Here is a 15378-nt window from a genome sequence, read left to right on the forward strand (position 1 = left end):
CTAAAATATCACAGATTAAAAACTTCCCTGAACAGGTAGTTATTTATCGCTTTGACATCTGATGGGAGGGCGTTCCACAGGGCAGGCGCCACTACCAAGAAGGCCCTCTGCCTGGTTCCCTGTAGCTTTGCTTCTCGTAATGAGGGAACTGCCAGAAGGCCCTCGGCGCTGGACCTCAGCGTCCGGGCAGAACGATGGGGGTGGAGACGCTCCTTCAGGTATACTGGGCCGAGGCCATTTAGGACTTTAAAGGTCAACACCAGCACTTTGAATTGTGCTCGGAAACGTACTGGGAGCCAATGTAGGTCTTTCAAGACCGGTGTTATGTGGTCTCGGCGGCCGCCCCCAGTCACCAGTCTAGCTGCCGCATTCTGGATTAGTTGTAGTTTCCGAGTCACCTTCAAAGGTAGCCCCACGTAGAGCGCATTGCAGTAGTCCAAGCGGGAGATAACCAGAGCATGCACCACTCTGGCGAGACAGTCCGCAGGCAGATAGGGTCTCAGCCTACGTACCAGATGGAGCTGGTAAACAGCTGCCCTGGACACAGATTTGACCTGTGCCTCCATGGACAGCTGTGAGTGCAAAATGACTCCCAGGCTGCGCACCTGGTCCTTCAGGGGCACAGTTACCCCATTCAGGACCAGGGAATCCTCCACACCTGCCCGCCTCCTGTCCCCCAAAAACAGTACTTCTGTCTTGTCAGGATTCAACCTCAATCCATTAGCCGCCATCCATCCTCCAACCGCCTCCAGGCACTCACACAGGACCTTCACCGCCTTCACTGGTTCTGATTTGAAAGAGAGGTAGAGCTGGGTATCATCTGCATATTGATGGACACCCAGTCCAAACCCCCTGATGATCTCTCCCAGCGGCTTCATATAGATGTTAAAAAGCATGGGGGAGAGGACGTAACCCTGAGGCACCCCACAAGTGAGGGCCCAGGGGTCTGAACACTCATCCCCCACCACCACTTTCTGAACACGGCCCAGGAGGAAGGAGCGAAACCACTGTATAACAGTGCCCCCAGCTCCCAGCCCCTCTAGACGGTCCAGAAGGATGTTAGGGTCGATTGTATCAAAGGCCGCTGAGAGATCCAGCAGAACTAGGAAACAACTCTCACCTTTGTCCCTAGCTCGCCGGAGATCATCAACCAGCGCGACCAAGGCAGTTTCAGTCCCATGATAAGGCCTGAATCCCGATTGGAAGGGATCCAAATGGTCCGCATGCTCCAGGCGTGCCTGGAGTTGTTCAGCAACCACGCGCTCAATCACCTTGCCCAAGAATGGAAGATTTGAGACTGGGTGATAGTTGGCCATACTGGCCGGGTCTAAAGACGGTTTTTTAAGAAGCGGTTTAATGACCCCCTCTTTCCGCGTCCAAGGAATGTTCCCTCACAGAGGGAAGCATTCACCACCCCGCAGAGCCCATCGCCCAGCCCTTCCCGGCTTGCTTTTATTAGCCAGGATGGGCAAGGATCCAGGAGACAGGTGGTTGGTTTCACGCGTCCAAGCAGCCTGTCCACATCCTCGGGGGTAATGGATTGAAATTGATTCCATGCAACTTGACCAGACAGAGCTCTAGCACTCTCCCGCCCCAGCCCTGCTCCCACGGTGGTGTCTAGCTCCTTCCGAATATGAGTGATTTTATCTGCAAAAAACTTTGCAAAATCGTTGCAGGAGATCTTGGGGTCTTTACAAGGCCCCGGTGGTAAAGGTGGTTCTGTTAAATTACGAACCACCTGAAAAAGTCTCCTGCTACTATTTTCTGCAGATGCAATAGAGGCAGTGAAGAAAGTCTTCGCTGTCGCTATCGCCACTTGGTAGGCTCGACGTTGAGCTCTAACCTGTGTCCGGTCAGATTCGGAGTGAGTTTTTTGCCACCGGCGCTCTAGCCGTCTCAGCGATTGTTTCATCGCCCTCAGCTCCGAAGAAAACCACGGAGCTGTCCGGGCTCCATGCAATCGGAGAGGGCACTTCGGAGCCAGACAGTCGATAGCCCTGGTTAACTCCGCATTCCAGCGGGCCACCAGGGAATCAGCTGAAAGGCCATCAACATGGGATAAAGCATCCCCTACCACTTTCTGGAAACCATTTGGATCCATTAAGTGGCGGGGGCGGACCATCCGAATTGGTCCCACCTCCCTGCAGAGGGGAAGGGTCCAGTTGCACCAGGAAGTGATCTGACCATGGCACTTCTTTTGTTTCACTTTTACTTAGTGTCAGATCACCCACGTCACTAGAGGTGAACACCAGGAACAGAACAAAAAAGGAACAGAACAATTATACTAAAATTAATCCCCAACCAAATATCCATCCCACCCACCCCCAACAATGGAAAAAAAAAAAGAAATAAAAATTTAAATTGCCACCGACTGCTTGAGGACGTTTTAAAGCACATTAACCACCTGGAACAGGGAAGCAATGGCAGAACAGGCCACTGACCTGATAATGAATGGCCATCAATTTGGCACAACCCGTCCCTACGAGATCTTTGCTTGTCTGCAGGAGGCTTCTCTTAAAATTACCTTTCGCTGGCTCTGGACTCCATCCCATCCAGCCAAAATAAACTCTAGCATCTCTCCCTTATGCTGGAAAGGCTGCGGAGAGAGAGCCTCATTTTCATGCATGGTGGAGCTCCACGTTGGTCAATTCTTTTTGGGAAAAGGTGTTTCACACTTTTCCCAAAATTATGCAGCAATCCCCTCCACCCACATTAGCTCTTGCCTGGTTATCATTAGACTCAATTTTAAACAATAACCTTAAATGCAGAGACAGCCCCGAGGCAGCATGCCAGAGCGAGAGAGGCTTATCTCCCTCTCACTGTGTGTAAGACTCCCATTTCTACTCCTCTCAGCTTGTCCTCCCTCCTCTTCAGATCCTCGCTGTCTGTCAGAACGTCCCTGACATTTTCATTGAGAGAATAAACATTATTTGGATTGAAAAAACAAATACAGGCCAGTGATCCAAAAAGACTTAACCAATTGATTATGGCACAAAGGGAGGCAGGCAGCTTGTGCCAAGATCCTGTTCCCATCAGGGGAACATCCATGCCCAGTTATAGTGAGCAGAATTGACACCCCCCCCTCACCAGCTAGTGAATGGAGAATCCAGCCCTCTGGCTGCAGGGCTCTTCTTCCCACATCCTCCCCCCAGTGAACCCAACAGGATTGCACTCTCCCCTCACCAGCTGTTCTGGACTCTTCCCAAAATACTAATTTTATCATTGATAATAACTGAGTGCTGGAGAATGGAAATGACATACTTTGGTCAATTCAAAATGGGCAATTCCACCCGCACTATTATGGACTTAGTGATGACAAGTTCTCCATTGGAACTAGAAAGCTAGCCCTAAAGGCTGGAACTGAGGTGCAGGAAAGATTCCTGCTTTTGGGCAAATTGGTATCCTTTTTTGGAGAACGCTGGACTTGGACAGGACTTTAATTTTCTCCAGGGTTCAGTTGGGCCCAAATGCCCAGAAATTCTTTTAGGAGTTGCATCTCCAGAGTCCCTCCTGTCATATTTTTCTCTTCCCCTCCAGGTTGACTCAGACATAGAGGATTTCGCAAGCAGTTCCAGCTCACCCTTTCCTTCTCTCATTTCTTATGTGGTCTCAGAAACAGAGCCCTCAGAGATTGAACACTTCATCCCACAGACCAACGTGGAATATCATTCACATCTCCTGGAGCCATTGCCAAGGAATTCACTGAGGGTCCCTCTGTTGAAAGACCCATTGCAGATCTCTCAAAGCTGCCAGTTGAGCCAGAGGTACAGCCTACCTAGCACCCTTAAACACTGGCCCCAAAAGTCCTGTGACCAGGACAGAGAGCAAGATATGAAGACTTATCCAGTGATTATGGAAGGGGTCTCCTTGAGAGCAAAGAGTTCCAGAAATGCCTTCATCACCAGCACCAGCCAAGAGCGTCTAAGGCACTCCTCTTCAGTCTTGCTGTTGATAGAAACAGCACTGGAAAGATTGGATGAGTGAAGATATCCATCAGGAACAGGGGAGGTGGAGGAATAAAAATCAGCAATGGATCAAGAAATGCATAAAGACCTACATCAGGAAGAAGCATGGTAGCAGCACCTCCTATTTGCCAAGAGGTCCCTGCAGAGGCAACATTGCAGGCCAACATTGCCAAGGAGATGGAAGAGCTGGCCTCAATGCTGATTGAACACAGCATCTCATACACCAACCTTGCAGGTTGACTCAGACAGAGAGGAATTCTCAAGCAGCTCCATACAACCCAGGGAAACCTTTCCTTCTCTCAGTTCTTATGCAGTCTCCGAAACAGAGCCCTCAGAGACTGATTGAACACTGAATACCACAGACCAATATGGGAGATCAGTAACATCTCCGGGAGCCACTGCCAATGAAATGAATTGAAAGACCCATTGAAGATCTCTCAATGCTGCCAGTTGAGCCAGAGCTACAGGCTACCCACCAGCCTTCAACACTGGCCCCAAAAGTCCTGTGACCGGGACAGAGCTCAACATACCCAGACTTATCCAGTGACTATGGATGGGGTCTCCTTGAGTGCAAGAAATTTCAGGAATGGCTTCATCACCAGCAGCAGTATATAAGGCACCCCTCTTGAGCCACCCTGTTGCTGGAAACAATACAAGCCTGTTATAAGAAAAAGAAAAACTGCTCCTTTTCCCTTATGGGAAACCCAAGAGCCCATACAGAGTCCTTTTGTAGGTTCTCTATCAGTAGGAGAAAATAAAAGAGGCCAACCAGAGAATATAGAGAAACAAAGCAGCTAGTAAGCCTGATCTTTATTAACTGTTGCACCAGGGTTCTCCCCTCACACGCAGGAGGCAGGTGGGACCCCGAACCATGAGCACAAGCCCTTATATAGACATTTTCAAATTGCCCACCCTGGAGCCCAAGACCACCCCCCAATACATCATACATACATCAGAGAAGGGAAGGTCTACAACAGAATCCTGTCTGACACAAAACCTGGGATGGGTCACAGTCTCACCCTATTCATACACAGACACACTCTTAAGACAGGATTTGTGAACAAAGAGACAATGGGGAGGCTTTTCCATTTCCTTCCTCAGTGCAGAGAAATATTCGAGGTGACTGAAAGAGTCAAAATGGCTTTAGGACTGTTTTCCTGTACTGTTTCCAGACATGCGGTTTATATATTTATGTATGAGTTTGCCTTGTACAGTTTTGAACCTTTAAAATTCCTATAACGGGTCTCTGGTTCCTTAAACCCAGGTGCCTTATAATAATAAATATTATTTATTATTTATACCCCATCCATCTGGCAGGATTTTACCAGCCTTGCCTTGCCTTGCCAATATTTTCCTATTTAGCTTGGACTCTGGTTAGTGCTTTTTTAAATTCAAGAAGTAAAATACAGTGACTACGGCACCGCCTCTCCTAGCCTACGGAGGACCATAAGGTCCACAAATGACAACACTTTGGAGGTTCCAAGTCACAAGGTGGTTAGATTAGTCTCAACTAGGGCCAGGGCCTTTTCAGTACTGGCCCCGACTTGGTGGAACGCTCTGTCACAAGAGACTAGGGCCCTGCAGGACTTGACATCTTTCCGCAGGGCCTGCAAGACAGAGCTGTTCCGCCTGGCCTTTGATTTGGACTCTGACCCTTATGTTTCCCTCCCTGAGAGCCAGTGTGGTGTAGTGGTTAAGAGCGGTGGACTCGTAATCTGGTGAACCGGGTTCGCTTCCCCGCTCCTCCACCTGCAGCTGCTGGGTGACCTTGGGCCAGTCACGCTTCTCTGAAGTCTCTCAGCCCCACTCACCTCACAGAGTGTTTGTTGTGGGGACTCCTTTGGGAAGTGATAAGGCAGGATATCAAAGCCAAACTCCTCCTCCTCCTCCTTCTTCTGGATCTGTGGGCTACTTTTAAAATGAGGCAGCATTTTAAATTGTATTTTAACCTGTACAGTGGTACCTTGGGTTACATACGCTTCAGGTTACAGACGCTTCAGGTTACAGACTCCGCTAACCCAGAAATAGTACCTCGGGTTAAGAACTTTGCTTCAGGATGAGAACAGAAATTGAGCAGCAGCGGCGCAGCGGCAGCGGGAGACCCCATTAGCTAAAGTTGTGCTTCAGGGTAAGAACAGTTTCATGTTAAGAACAGACCTCCGGAACGAATTAAGTTCTTAACCCAAGGTACCACTGTATTTTAATTTTAATTTGTTTTCCTATTGTGGTTTTATTGTAATTGTACTTGTGTACTTGTGATCTGAGCGCGGCTCTGGCCACGCAGGGCGGGGTATAAATAAAAATTCTTATTCTTATTCTTATTCTTACTACTACTACTACAATTATTACTCATGGAGGGGTGAGCAGGGCTGATCCAAGACATTTTGGCACCTGAGGCAAACCCCAGGGGCAATGGTGGTATTGTTCTGTGATTGCTGGTTCCATAAGGTGATTCAGGGCTTATTCACACCCCTGGCTTATCAACACTTCCCGCCAGAACAGTACTATTGATCTACTTGCACTTTGACGTGCTTTCAAACTGCTAGGTTGGCAGGAGCAGGGACTGAGGAACGGGAGCTCACCCCGTCATTGCGGGGATTCGCATGGTGTCCAGAACTGAACACAGTATTCCAGGTGTGGTCTGTCCAAGGCAGAATGGAGCATGACTACTACTTTTTTTGATCTAGACCAGTGGTGGCCAAACTTGGCCCTCCAGCTGTTTTTGGACTACAACTCCCATCATCTGTAGCTAACAGGCAGCGGCGTAGCGTGGGTTGTCAGCACCTGGGGTAAGGCAAGTAATTTGCGCCCCCTAACCCGGGGCAAGGCAAGTAATTTGCTCCCCCTAACCCCTAACCTGCCGCTGCCGCCAGCTTCTTCTTGCTGCTGCCTGGGCTGGGGTATTTACGGTAAGGTAGCCACGGCGGCGGCGGCGGCGGGTCCGTGTCAGGTGATCTGAGGCAAGTTGCCGCTGGCGCTGCCGCCCAAACGACGCTGCTTGCCCGGAGAAGGAGGGGGGCAGAGAGGCGAGGAAAATGCAGCATGGCCCAGCAGCTGCAGCAGCGGCGGCGGGGCTGTGAGGAGGGGCTGCCTGGCGCGCCCTCCGCGGCCCTGACGCGTGGGGACTGTGGCGAGCGCTGAGAGCCGCTGCCAGCTCGTCGGTTCCGCGAGACATGGGGCTCTGCTACAGCCTGCGCCCGAGGCTCTTCGGCGACTCTGGAGGCGGCGAGCACGCCCCCCCAGATGTTGCGCCCGGTGCGGCCGGCCCCCCCTGCACCCCCACACTACACCACTGCTAACAGGACCAGTGGTCAGGGATGGTGGGAATTGTAGTCCCAAAAAAGCTGGAGGTCCAAGTTTGGCCAGCACTGATCAAGACAGTATAATTCTGTTGATGAAGCCTAGAATAGCATTGCATTTTTTGCTACTACATCACACGGTTGACCCTGTTAAACATGTGATCCACTAAGGCCCCTAGATCTCTTTCACATGTACTACTGGCAACCCAGGTGGCCCCCTTCATATATTTGTGCTGCTGGTTATTCCTGACTAAATTCTCTCTAAATTGCTATATGGTGCCACTGAACTTACACTCTCAGCCAACCCACATTTAATTTTTTTGTCACCTTTTTTTATTTTAAACTAAAGCATTCTGGTTCCATCCTGATTCAAGTGGAGCCCATCCCTTTTGTACAGGCCCAGGTTGCCCCAGAATGTCCCCCAGTGCAGAACGAAACCAAACTCCTCCTCTGAACGCTATCATGTCATCCACACATTGAGACCACAAAGCTGTGCTTGTCTGTCTGGCCCTGCATATGGAACTGGTAGTACTTCAGAGAAGTCTACCTTAGAGGTCCTGACTTTCAACATCCTTCCCAGCATCCTAAATTTGGCTTCCAGGCCCTCTACACTACATTTCCCCATGTCACTGGTGCCAACATGCACTGTGGCCACTGACTGCCATGAGCAACATCCACAACCTTCGTTCACCCCTTGGTTCATTGGACATCCAACTATCTATATGTTGATCTATATTCTTAAGTACCACGATCCCACCACCCACAGGAGAGGCATCTTCCCACAAGAGGCAGCGAAGACCACCATCCTGGATGGTTTGAAAAGAGGATGAGATACATTTGTGGAGGAGGAGAAGACTGTTGAGGGATTCTAGGCAGGATGGCTCTGCTCTGTCTCCTCCATTGGAGTCAGCCATGCTTCTGAATAGCAGCTACTGGAAAGCACAGAAGGAGAGACCATTCTGATGCTCAGGTCTGGCTGGCCACTGTGAGAAGAACACAATGCCAGGCTAGATGAGCCATGAAATGATCTTCTTATGTTCTGATGTTCCTGATTTCCCCTCTGGAGTTAATAGCATACCTCTGGAGTTTGGAGTTCGGGGGCATATGAACATTCCTTTAGTTACATGTGAGTTTTGCTTCTTTGAACCTCTTTCAAGCACATAAAAATCTGGGCAAGTATAATGCTTTTTGTTGTTGTTAAATTTGTAACAGCCTCCTCAGTCTGCAAAGCTACTTGCATTTTTCATTGCTTTGGCTCTGCCCAGATTGGTCAGAAGACTTTTCTTAACAGCCAATCTTTGCAAACAGCAATTCTGCTCCTCTCCCACAAACCACATGCAACGATACACTTCCGCAGAGAAGCAAACATGACTTTTGCTTGCAGATGTTTCCTCTTCAGAATGTTGCTGTACTTTCTTCTGGGTAAGTCGCGCACTGCTTTGTTCTGAAGAGCAGTAAGATCTGTGCCAGCAGCTGGTTTCTTCAGGAGGCTGGGGAAGCGACTGACCATGATTGTCCTCCCTGACATCTGCCTCTTGCAGCTGCCGGACTCCTCTGGAGAAGGATTTGGGAGCCATCTTCCCCTCCCCTCTGAATTGCATCTAAGCCAGGCTGCCTGGAGTGTAGGAAGACCTGTGCCAGAAACTTCATTCTCCGTTAACTTTTGTGTTGCTTTGTATCGATGTACTTAAGTTTCAATTTTTTTTTTTTTTTTGGGGGGGGCAATTTTGAATTTATTCTGTGTTTGCCAAATTGTTTATTTCTGTCATCTTTAAATTTACTGTCATATTCTGTATTTCGTACATTTGTATTTCCAATGCTCTGTGTTTTGATGTTTTGAAAGTTTGCTGTGAGCCACTTTGGCCTCAGCTCCTTGCGGAACCGACGCATATCAATCAATCTCAGTCAAGAGAGAAGTAACTGAGAAAGCTGCTTACTGGTTACTAGTGTTTTTTTTCTTTTTCCTGTGAGGATGCAGGGTTACACATACCCCTAAACATTTTGTGAATCTAGGTTTGGCCTCATTGGGGGCCATATTTCAATATGAGCAGGAAAATGAGAGTACCTCTAAACATTTTTTTACCAAAAAAGCACTGTTGGTGACTGGAACCCAGTTCCCCATGAGGGTGGGGCAATGCCACAGTGATCTTCGTTATTGAGCTCAGTTTGTAAGACAATCTGCACATATGACGAAGGTGGAAGTTAGAGAGCCCAACCATGGGTGGTGCCAGAGTCAACGAGAGGTAGAGCCAACTAATTCTAGTTCTGTTTCTGTCTGTGATACTAAGAGCTACAAGTGTAACACAGATACTAAGGAGGAGGCAGTACCAGGGATAGTTTAAAGTAAAAAAGAAGATGGCTAAAGACTGAAGCTGGCAAAGGCAGTGCCCCACTCACCCTCAGGGAACAGTTTCCACTGCTGTGAAGTGTTGCTGCACATTTGCAACTGTTTCTCTTCTTTGCAAAGTTTTTGCAGGACTCCGAAAGGTTGTTGATCTCCAAATGTTGGTGAGAATCAAATAGTAATAATAATAATAATAATAATAATAATAATAATAATAATAATAATTTTTATTTATACCCTGCCCAACTGGCTGGGTTTCCCCAGCCACTCTGGGCGGCTTCCAACAGAATATTAAAAACAATACAGCATCAGACATTATAAACTTCCCTAAACAGGGCCGCCTTCAGCTGTCTTTTAAAAGCAAAATACTTGTTTATTGCCTTGACATCTGCTGGGAAGGCATTCCATAGGGCAGGCACCACCACTGAGAAGGCCCTGTGCCTGGTTCCCTGTAACCTCACTTCTCGCAGTGAGGGAACTGCCAGAAGGCCCTCGGCGATGGACCTCAGTGTCCTGGCAGAGTGATGGGGGTGGAGATGCTCCTTCAGATATACTGGGCTGAGGCCATTTAGGGCTTTCAAGGTCAGCACCAACACTTTGAATTGTGCTTGGAAACGTACTGGGAGCCAATGAGGATCTTTCAGAAGATCTTTCAGGACCGGTGTTATATGGTCTCGGCGGCCACTCCCAGTCACCAGTCTAGCTGCCGCATTCTGGATTAATTGTAGTTTCTGAGTCACCTTCAAAGGTAGTCCCACGTAGAGCACATTGCAGTAGTCCAACACCTAATCTTAACAGAACAGAAACCTTTAACAGGTACACAGGAAGGAGTACAGCAGGTGTGCATTGCTAAAACACATAGAAGAACCCTGAGCTCACAACTCTTTCTCCTCCTCCACTACTCCTTGCTTGGAATTACCTTTGTACTTGTAACAATGTCCTTCTCCTACAGGAAAGGACCATGTTAGGATAGCTAGGAGAATGTAATAAGTGTTTAACTCAGGAATCCCCAACCTCCAGATGTTTGGCCTACAACTCCCATGATCCCTAGTTAACAGGACCAGTGGTCAGGGATGATGGGAATTGTAGTCTAAAACATCTAGAGGGCCGAAGGTTGGGGGTGCCTGGTTTAACTAGAGAGTTGAGCAGTTCAAGTGGGTTGATGTACAATTCAGCAACAGTTAAGATTAATCTTGGAAATTGTAAACTTCCTTTCAGTTAGGTCCCAAATACCTAGGAGACTACTTCCTTCCCCATAGACCATCTCAGCTGTTAAAACCAGCAGAAGGGGCACTCTTGGTACTTTCACCTTCCTTAAACTTTTGGGGGGAGTGTCAGCCCAGGAGGAAACCTTCTTTGTGGCAAGCTGCTGTATTTAATGCTGCATTTTAAAAGATTGTAACCTCCTATGGGAACCTTATGAAGGAGGATGAATAAGGAGTTAAAAACGTTAATGGTTCTAATCTTCCTCCTCTTCTTCTTCTTCTTCTTCTTCTTCTTCTTCTTCTTCTTCTTCTTCTTCTTCATCATATCTCCTCCCCCACCACCCTCCACTCACTAGAAACTTTAAGCCATGCAGTGGGGAATCCAACCCATCAGGTGAAGGGAATCCTGGGAGGATCAGTCTTGTTTTCTGCCAACGTATCTCAAGGAATAACAGTAGAGAAAATGGAATGGGACTTTCTACCCCAAAGGGGTGGCCTGGGCTTTTGGCTGGCAGAATTCAGTCATGGGAAACTGGAGCACCAAAGTCCGACCAACCAGTTTGAACAACGGCTAGACATGGTGGACAAGACAACACTAAAGCTCAAAGACCTGGAGTTGGGTGACAGTGGGATCTACAATGCTCGCATCTGGATTACTAAGACACAGTTTCAAGAACAGCGTTTCAACCTCACTGTTTATGGTAAGTTATTGCTTTCACTGATTGGCTCGTGGAATAGGATCAGCACCATTTCCCTTCATAGGCATTGGTAGGGGTGGGGTGAAAGCTTATGCTGATTTCATTTGTGTTTCACAGAGCCAGTGCCAACACCACAGATACACCACCAAGTAGAATCCAAGACTCCAGGTGGATGTAATGTGACCTTGCGATGCCACACACCTGGAAGGGAAGAGCTCAAGATCTCCTGGGAAACACGGGATCCGCACAGGGCCTTAGGAAAGAGTATGAATCAGTACCAGGTTTCTGACAATGGCCAGGAGCTCCGTGTCTCCTTCTGGAACAGTTCTTTGGACTCCAAATTCACCTGCCTGGTCAGCAATCCTGTTGATCGAAAGAGAGCCTCCTTTGACTTGCTCAAGATCTGCCAGAGTGATGAAGGTGAGCAATACATCCTTTCCTTTATTATCCAGAGGATGTGCTTGTGGTTGCGAAAAGGCAGGCTAGCCCTTAACATGAGGGATTTGAGGAGATGTGTTTGTATTCATAAGGCTCCTTGAAGACTGATCTGATCCTGTGAATTGCTGCTCCCCCTCCCCCCATATCCTCCCATTCCTAGCTTAAGAAATTGATTCAGGGCAGGAAAGTGTGTCTGACAGGGCATTCACAGCCCAAATAATTGCATTACAAATGGGACAGATTAGCAACGCTTGTTTATCTCTTGTTATTTATTCTACTGCTCTTAGCTGAGTTTGAGCATGAGACTCTGAATCTCGGGGTCATGAGTTAAAGCCCCACCTTGGGCAAAAGATTCCTGCATTGCAGGGGTTTGGACTAGATGACTCTAGTTGTCCCTTCCAACTCTACAATTCTATGAGAGTCACTCTGGTGCTTGCTATTAGAGTATATTTTGAGAGACTCTTATTGCTCATTGCATGTGGACAGTTTGGACCCTTGAGTTGGAGTCCATGGCTTATCTCTTCTGTCATAGTTATTCTGGTGGCAATGGTGCTGGCTGTGGTGATGATGTTGGTGTTGGTGTTGGTGCTGGTGATGAAGATATCTAAAAGGCATAGAAGAGGTAGGACCATCTCTATTGATCTTCTTCTAAATATGCCTCTACATTTCTTTTGCCTATCCCAAAAGGCAGAGACTGGTCAGTGCCATGGATTAAATAATGTGCCTCGTGTTGCATTCCACAGGTGTTGGTTCTTTGATGGAAAAGAAGGGGGAAAGTACTCTTACACTCCAGAACTCAAAAATGATTGACGACGATGATGATTTGGTGAGTTGATGATGATGAGGTGAGATTACCAGTGTGCAAAGTAATGGTGGAGTGATTCAGATAATTACAATGAAAGCATCTGATACAGTTTGGAGGCATTTATTACTTAAGAAATGATTATTAAAGTTGCAATCTGTTATTTTTAAAAGAACAACAGCAACAGAAAACAGACTTCAAACAGGCCAGTCACCCCATAAGAAATGGCAATCAGTTAGGCAAAACCTGTCCCTATGAACCATCTCTGCTCATCTGCAGGAAGCTTCTCTTAAAATTGTCTTCCACTGGCTCTGGACTCCATCCCATCCAGCCAAAATAATCACCAGCACCTCTCCCTTATGCTGGAAAGGCTGTGGAGAGTGAGGCTCATTTTCATGCGTGGTGGAGTTGCGCGTTGGTCTACTCCTTTTGGGAAAAGGTGCTTCAGACTGTTTCCAAAATTACGCTGTAATGTGTTCCACCCAATTCAGCTCTTGCCTTGTTATCATTAGATTCAAATTTAAACAATAACCTTAAATACAGAGGAAGGCAGCTTGTGCAAAGATCCTGTTCCCATCAGGAGAACATGCATGCTCAGTTTAAGTGAACAGGATTGCACTCTCCCCTCACCAGCTGTTCTGGATTCTTCCCAAAATATTACTTTTTATCCTTGATTATTTATCCTTGATAATAACTGAGTTCTGGAGAATGGAAATGACATACTTTTGTCAATTCAAAATGGGCAATTCCACCCGCTCTCTTATGGTCTTAGTTATGGCAAGTTCTCCAGGAGCCCGTGGAACTAGAAAGCTACCCCTAAAGCTGGAACTGAGGTGCAGGAAAAATGCTTGCTTTTAGGCAAATTGGTATCCTTTCTTGGAGAACGCTTGACTTGGACAGGACTTTAATTTGGTCCAGGGTTCAGGTGGGACAAAATGCACAGAAACTCTTTTAGAAAGAAGTTGCATCTCCACGGTTCCTACTGTCATAATTTCTCTTCCCCTCCAGGTTGACTCAGGCAGAGAGGAATTAACGACCAGTTCCACACCACCCAGGGAATGCTGTCCTTCTCCCAATTCTTCTCCACTTTCAGACACAGAGCCCTCAGAGATTGAATGCTGCATCCCACAGACCAACATGGGAGTTCAGGCACAACATAAGACATCTGTAAGATCTCCGGGAGCCATTGCTGAGGAATTCACTGAGGGTCCCTCTGTTGAAAGACCCACTGAAGATGTGTCATCGCTGCCAGTTGAGCCAGAGCTACAGCCTACCCAGCAGCCTTGAACACTGGCCCCAAAAGTCCTGTGACCAGGACAGACAGTAACATACCAAAACTTATCCAGTGACTATGGAAGGGGTCTCCTTGAGTGCAAGGAATCTCAGGAATGGCTTCATCACCAGCAGCAGTATATAAGGCACCCCTCTTGAGCCACCCTGTTGCTGGAAACAGTACAGGCCTGTTATAAGGGGGGGACGGGACTGCTCCTTTTCCCTTATGGGAAACCCAAGAGCCCACACAGAGTCCTTTTGTAGATTCTCTATCAGTAGGAGAAAATAACAGAGGCCAACCAGAGAATATAGAGAAGCAAAGCAGCTAGTAAGCCGGATCTTTATTGATGTTGATGGGTTTACCTGGACAGCCTGGCTATTCTTTTGTGATGATAACTACTTAATTCCTGAGTCCAGGTCACAGTCTCACCCTATTCATACACTGACACACTCTTAAGACAGGATTTGTGAACAAAGAGACGATGGGGAGCCTTTTCCATTTCCTTCCTCCGTGCAGAGAAATATTTGAGGTGACTGAAAGAGTCAAAATGGCTTTAGGACTGTTTTCCTGTACTGTTTCCAGACATGTAGTTTATATATTTATGTATGAGTTTGCCTTGTACAGTTTTGAACAATTATTTTATATATATTGAAATATACCCGGAGTCAAGTGTGGATTTCATGCTCTTTATTCAGCTCATAGTAGTGAGGGATGAAAGTTTCCCCAAAATATCTGCTTTATATACATTATTTACACAATGGGCCGCATATGATTGGCTTATTCCAGGATTCTCCCGTAGGCCAATCAGGCTGCGGATTCACTTCCACCTGGAGCTGGATTGAGTGGCTCCTGTGGACCAATCAGACTGCTGCATTCTGGATCCTATCGTTCTAGGACCAATCAGACTGCTCCCTTTTGGATCCTATTCCACTCAGTACATAACATATATAATACCTTAAAATTCCTATAACAGGTCTCTCGGTCCTTAAACCCAGGCGCCTTATAATAATAACTATTATTTATTATTTATACCCCACCCATCTGGCTGGATTTTCCCAGCCTTGCCTTGCCTTGCCAATCTTTTCCTATTTAGCTTGGACTCTGGTTAGTGCTTTTTTAAAAATAAAGAAGTAAAATGCAGTGACTACGGGGCTGCCTCCCCTGGTATGCCCCATGGAGGACCTTAAGGTCCACAAATGACAACACTTTGGAGGTCCCAAGTCACAAGGTGGTTAGATTTGTCTCAACTAAGGCCAGGGCCTTTTCAGTAGTGGCCCCGACTTGGTGGAACGCTCTGTCACAAGAGACCAGGGCCCTGTGGGACTTGACATCTTTCCGCAGGGCCTGCAAGACA

At 47.4% G+C, this 15378-nt stretch overlaps 1 protein-coding gene and 1 long non-coding RNA gene across 6 annotated transcripts in view; one reads left to right on the forward strand and one right to left on the reverse strand.

Moving 5' to 3' along the window:
- The window catches only part of LOC307205585 (uncharacterized protein), a 64282-nt gene extending 49584 nt beyond the window's left edge, over positions 1-14698 (forward strand). Inside the window, exons 6-7 of one of the 5 annotated variants that reach the window (XM_079958179.1) lie at positions 12693-12775; positions 13760-14698. In XM_079958179.1, coding sequence (XP_079814305.1) covers positions 12693-12775; positions 13760-14038 — 362 coding nt within the window. In that variant the 3' untranslated portion in view covers positions 14039-14698. Of the gene's footprint in view, positions 1-3537; positions 4756-8030; positions 8447-12692; positions 12776-13759 lie in introns of those variants that run through there. The other 4 variants (XR_013834037.1, XR_013834038.1, XR_013834039.1 and 1 more) reach the window with 4 other exon arrangements.
- Positions 8867-9565, reverse strand: LOC307205856. The gene is made up of 2 exons (XR_013834122.1): positions 9151-9565; positions 8867-9111 (listed from the first exon to the last, which is right to left on the reverse strand). It is a non-coding gene; the product is annotated as an uncharacterized lncRNA (long non-coding RNA).
- Positions 14699-15378: the final 680 nt, after the last annotated feature.

Source organism: Podarcis cretensis (genome assembly GCF_951804945.1).
Source record: "Podarcis cretensis genome assembly, chromosome: 16".
NCBI lineage: Eukaryota > Metazoa > Chordata > Lepidosauria > Squamata > Lacertidae > Podarcis > Podarcis cretensis.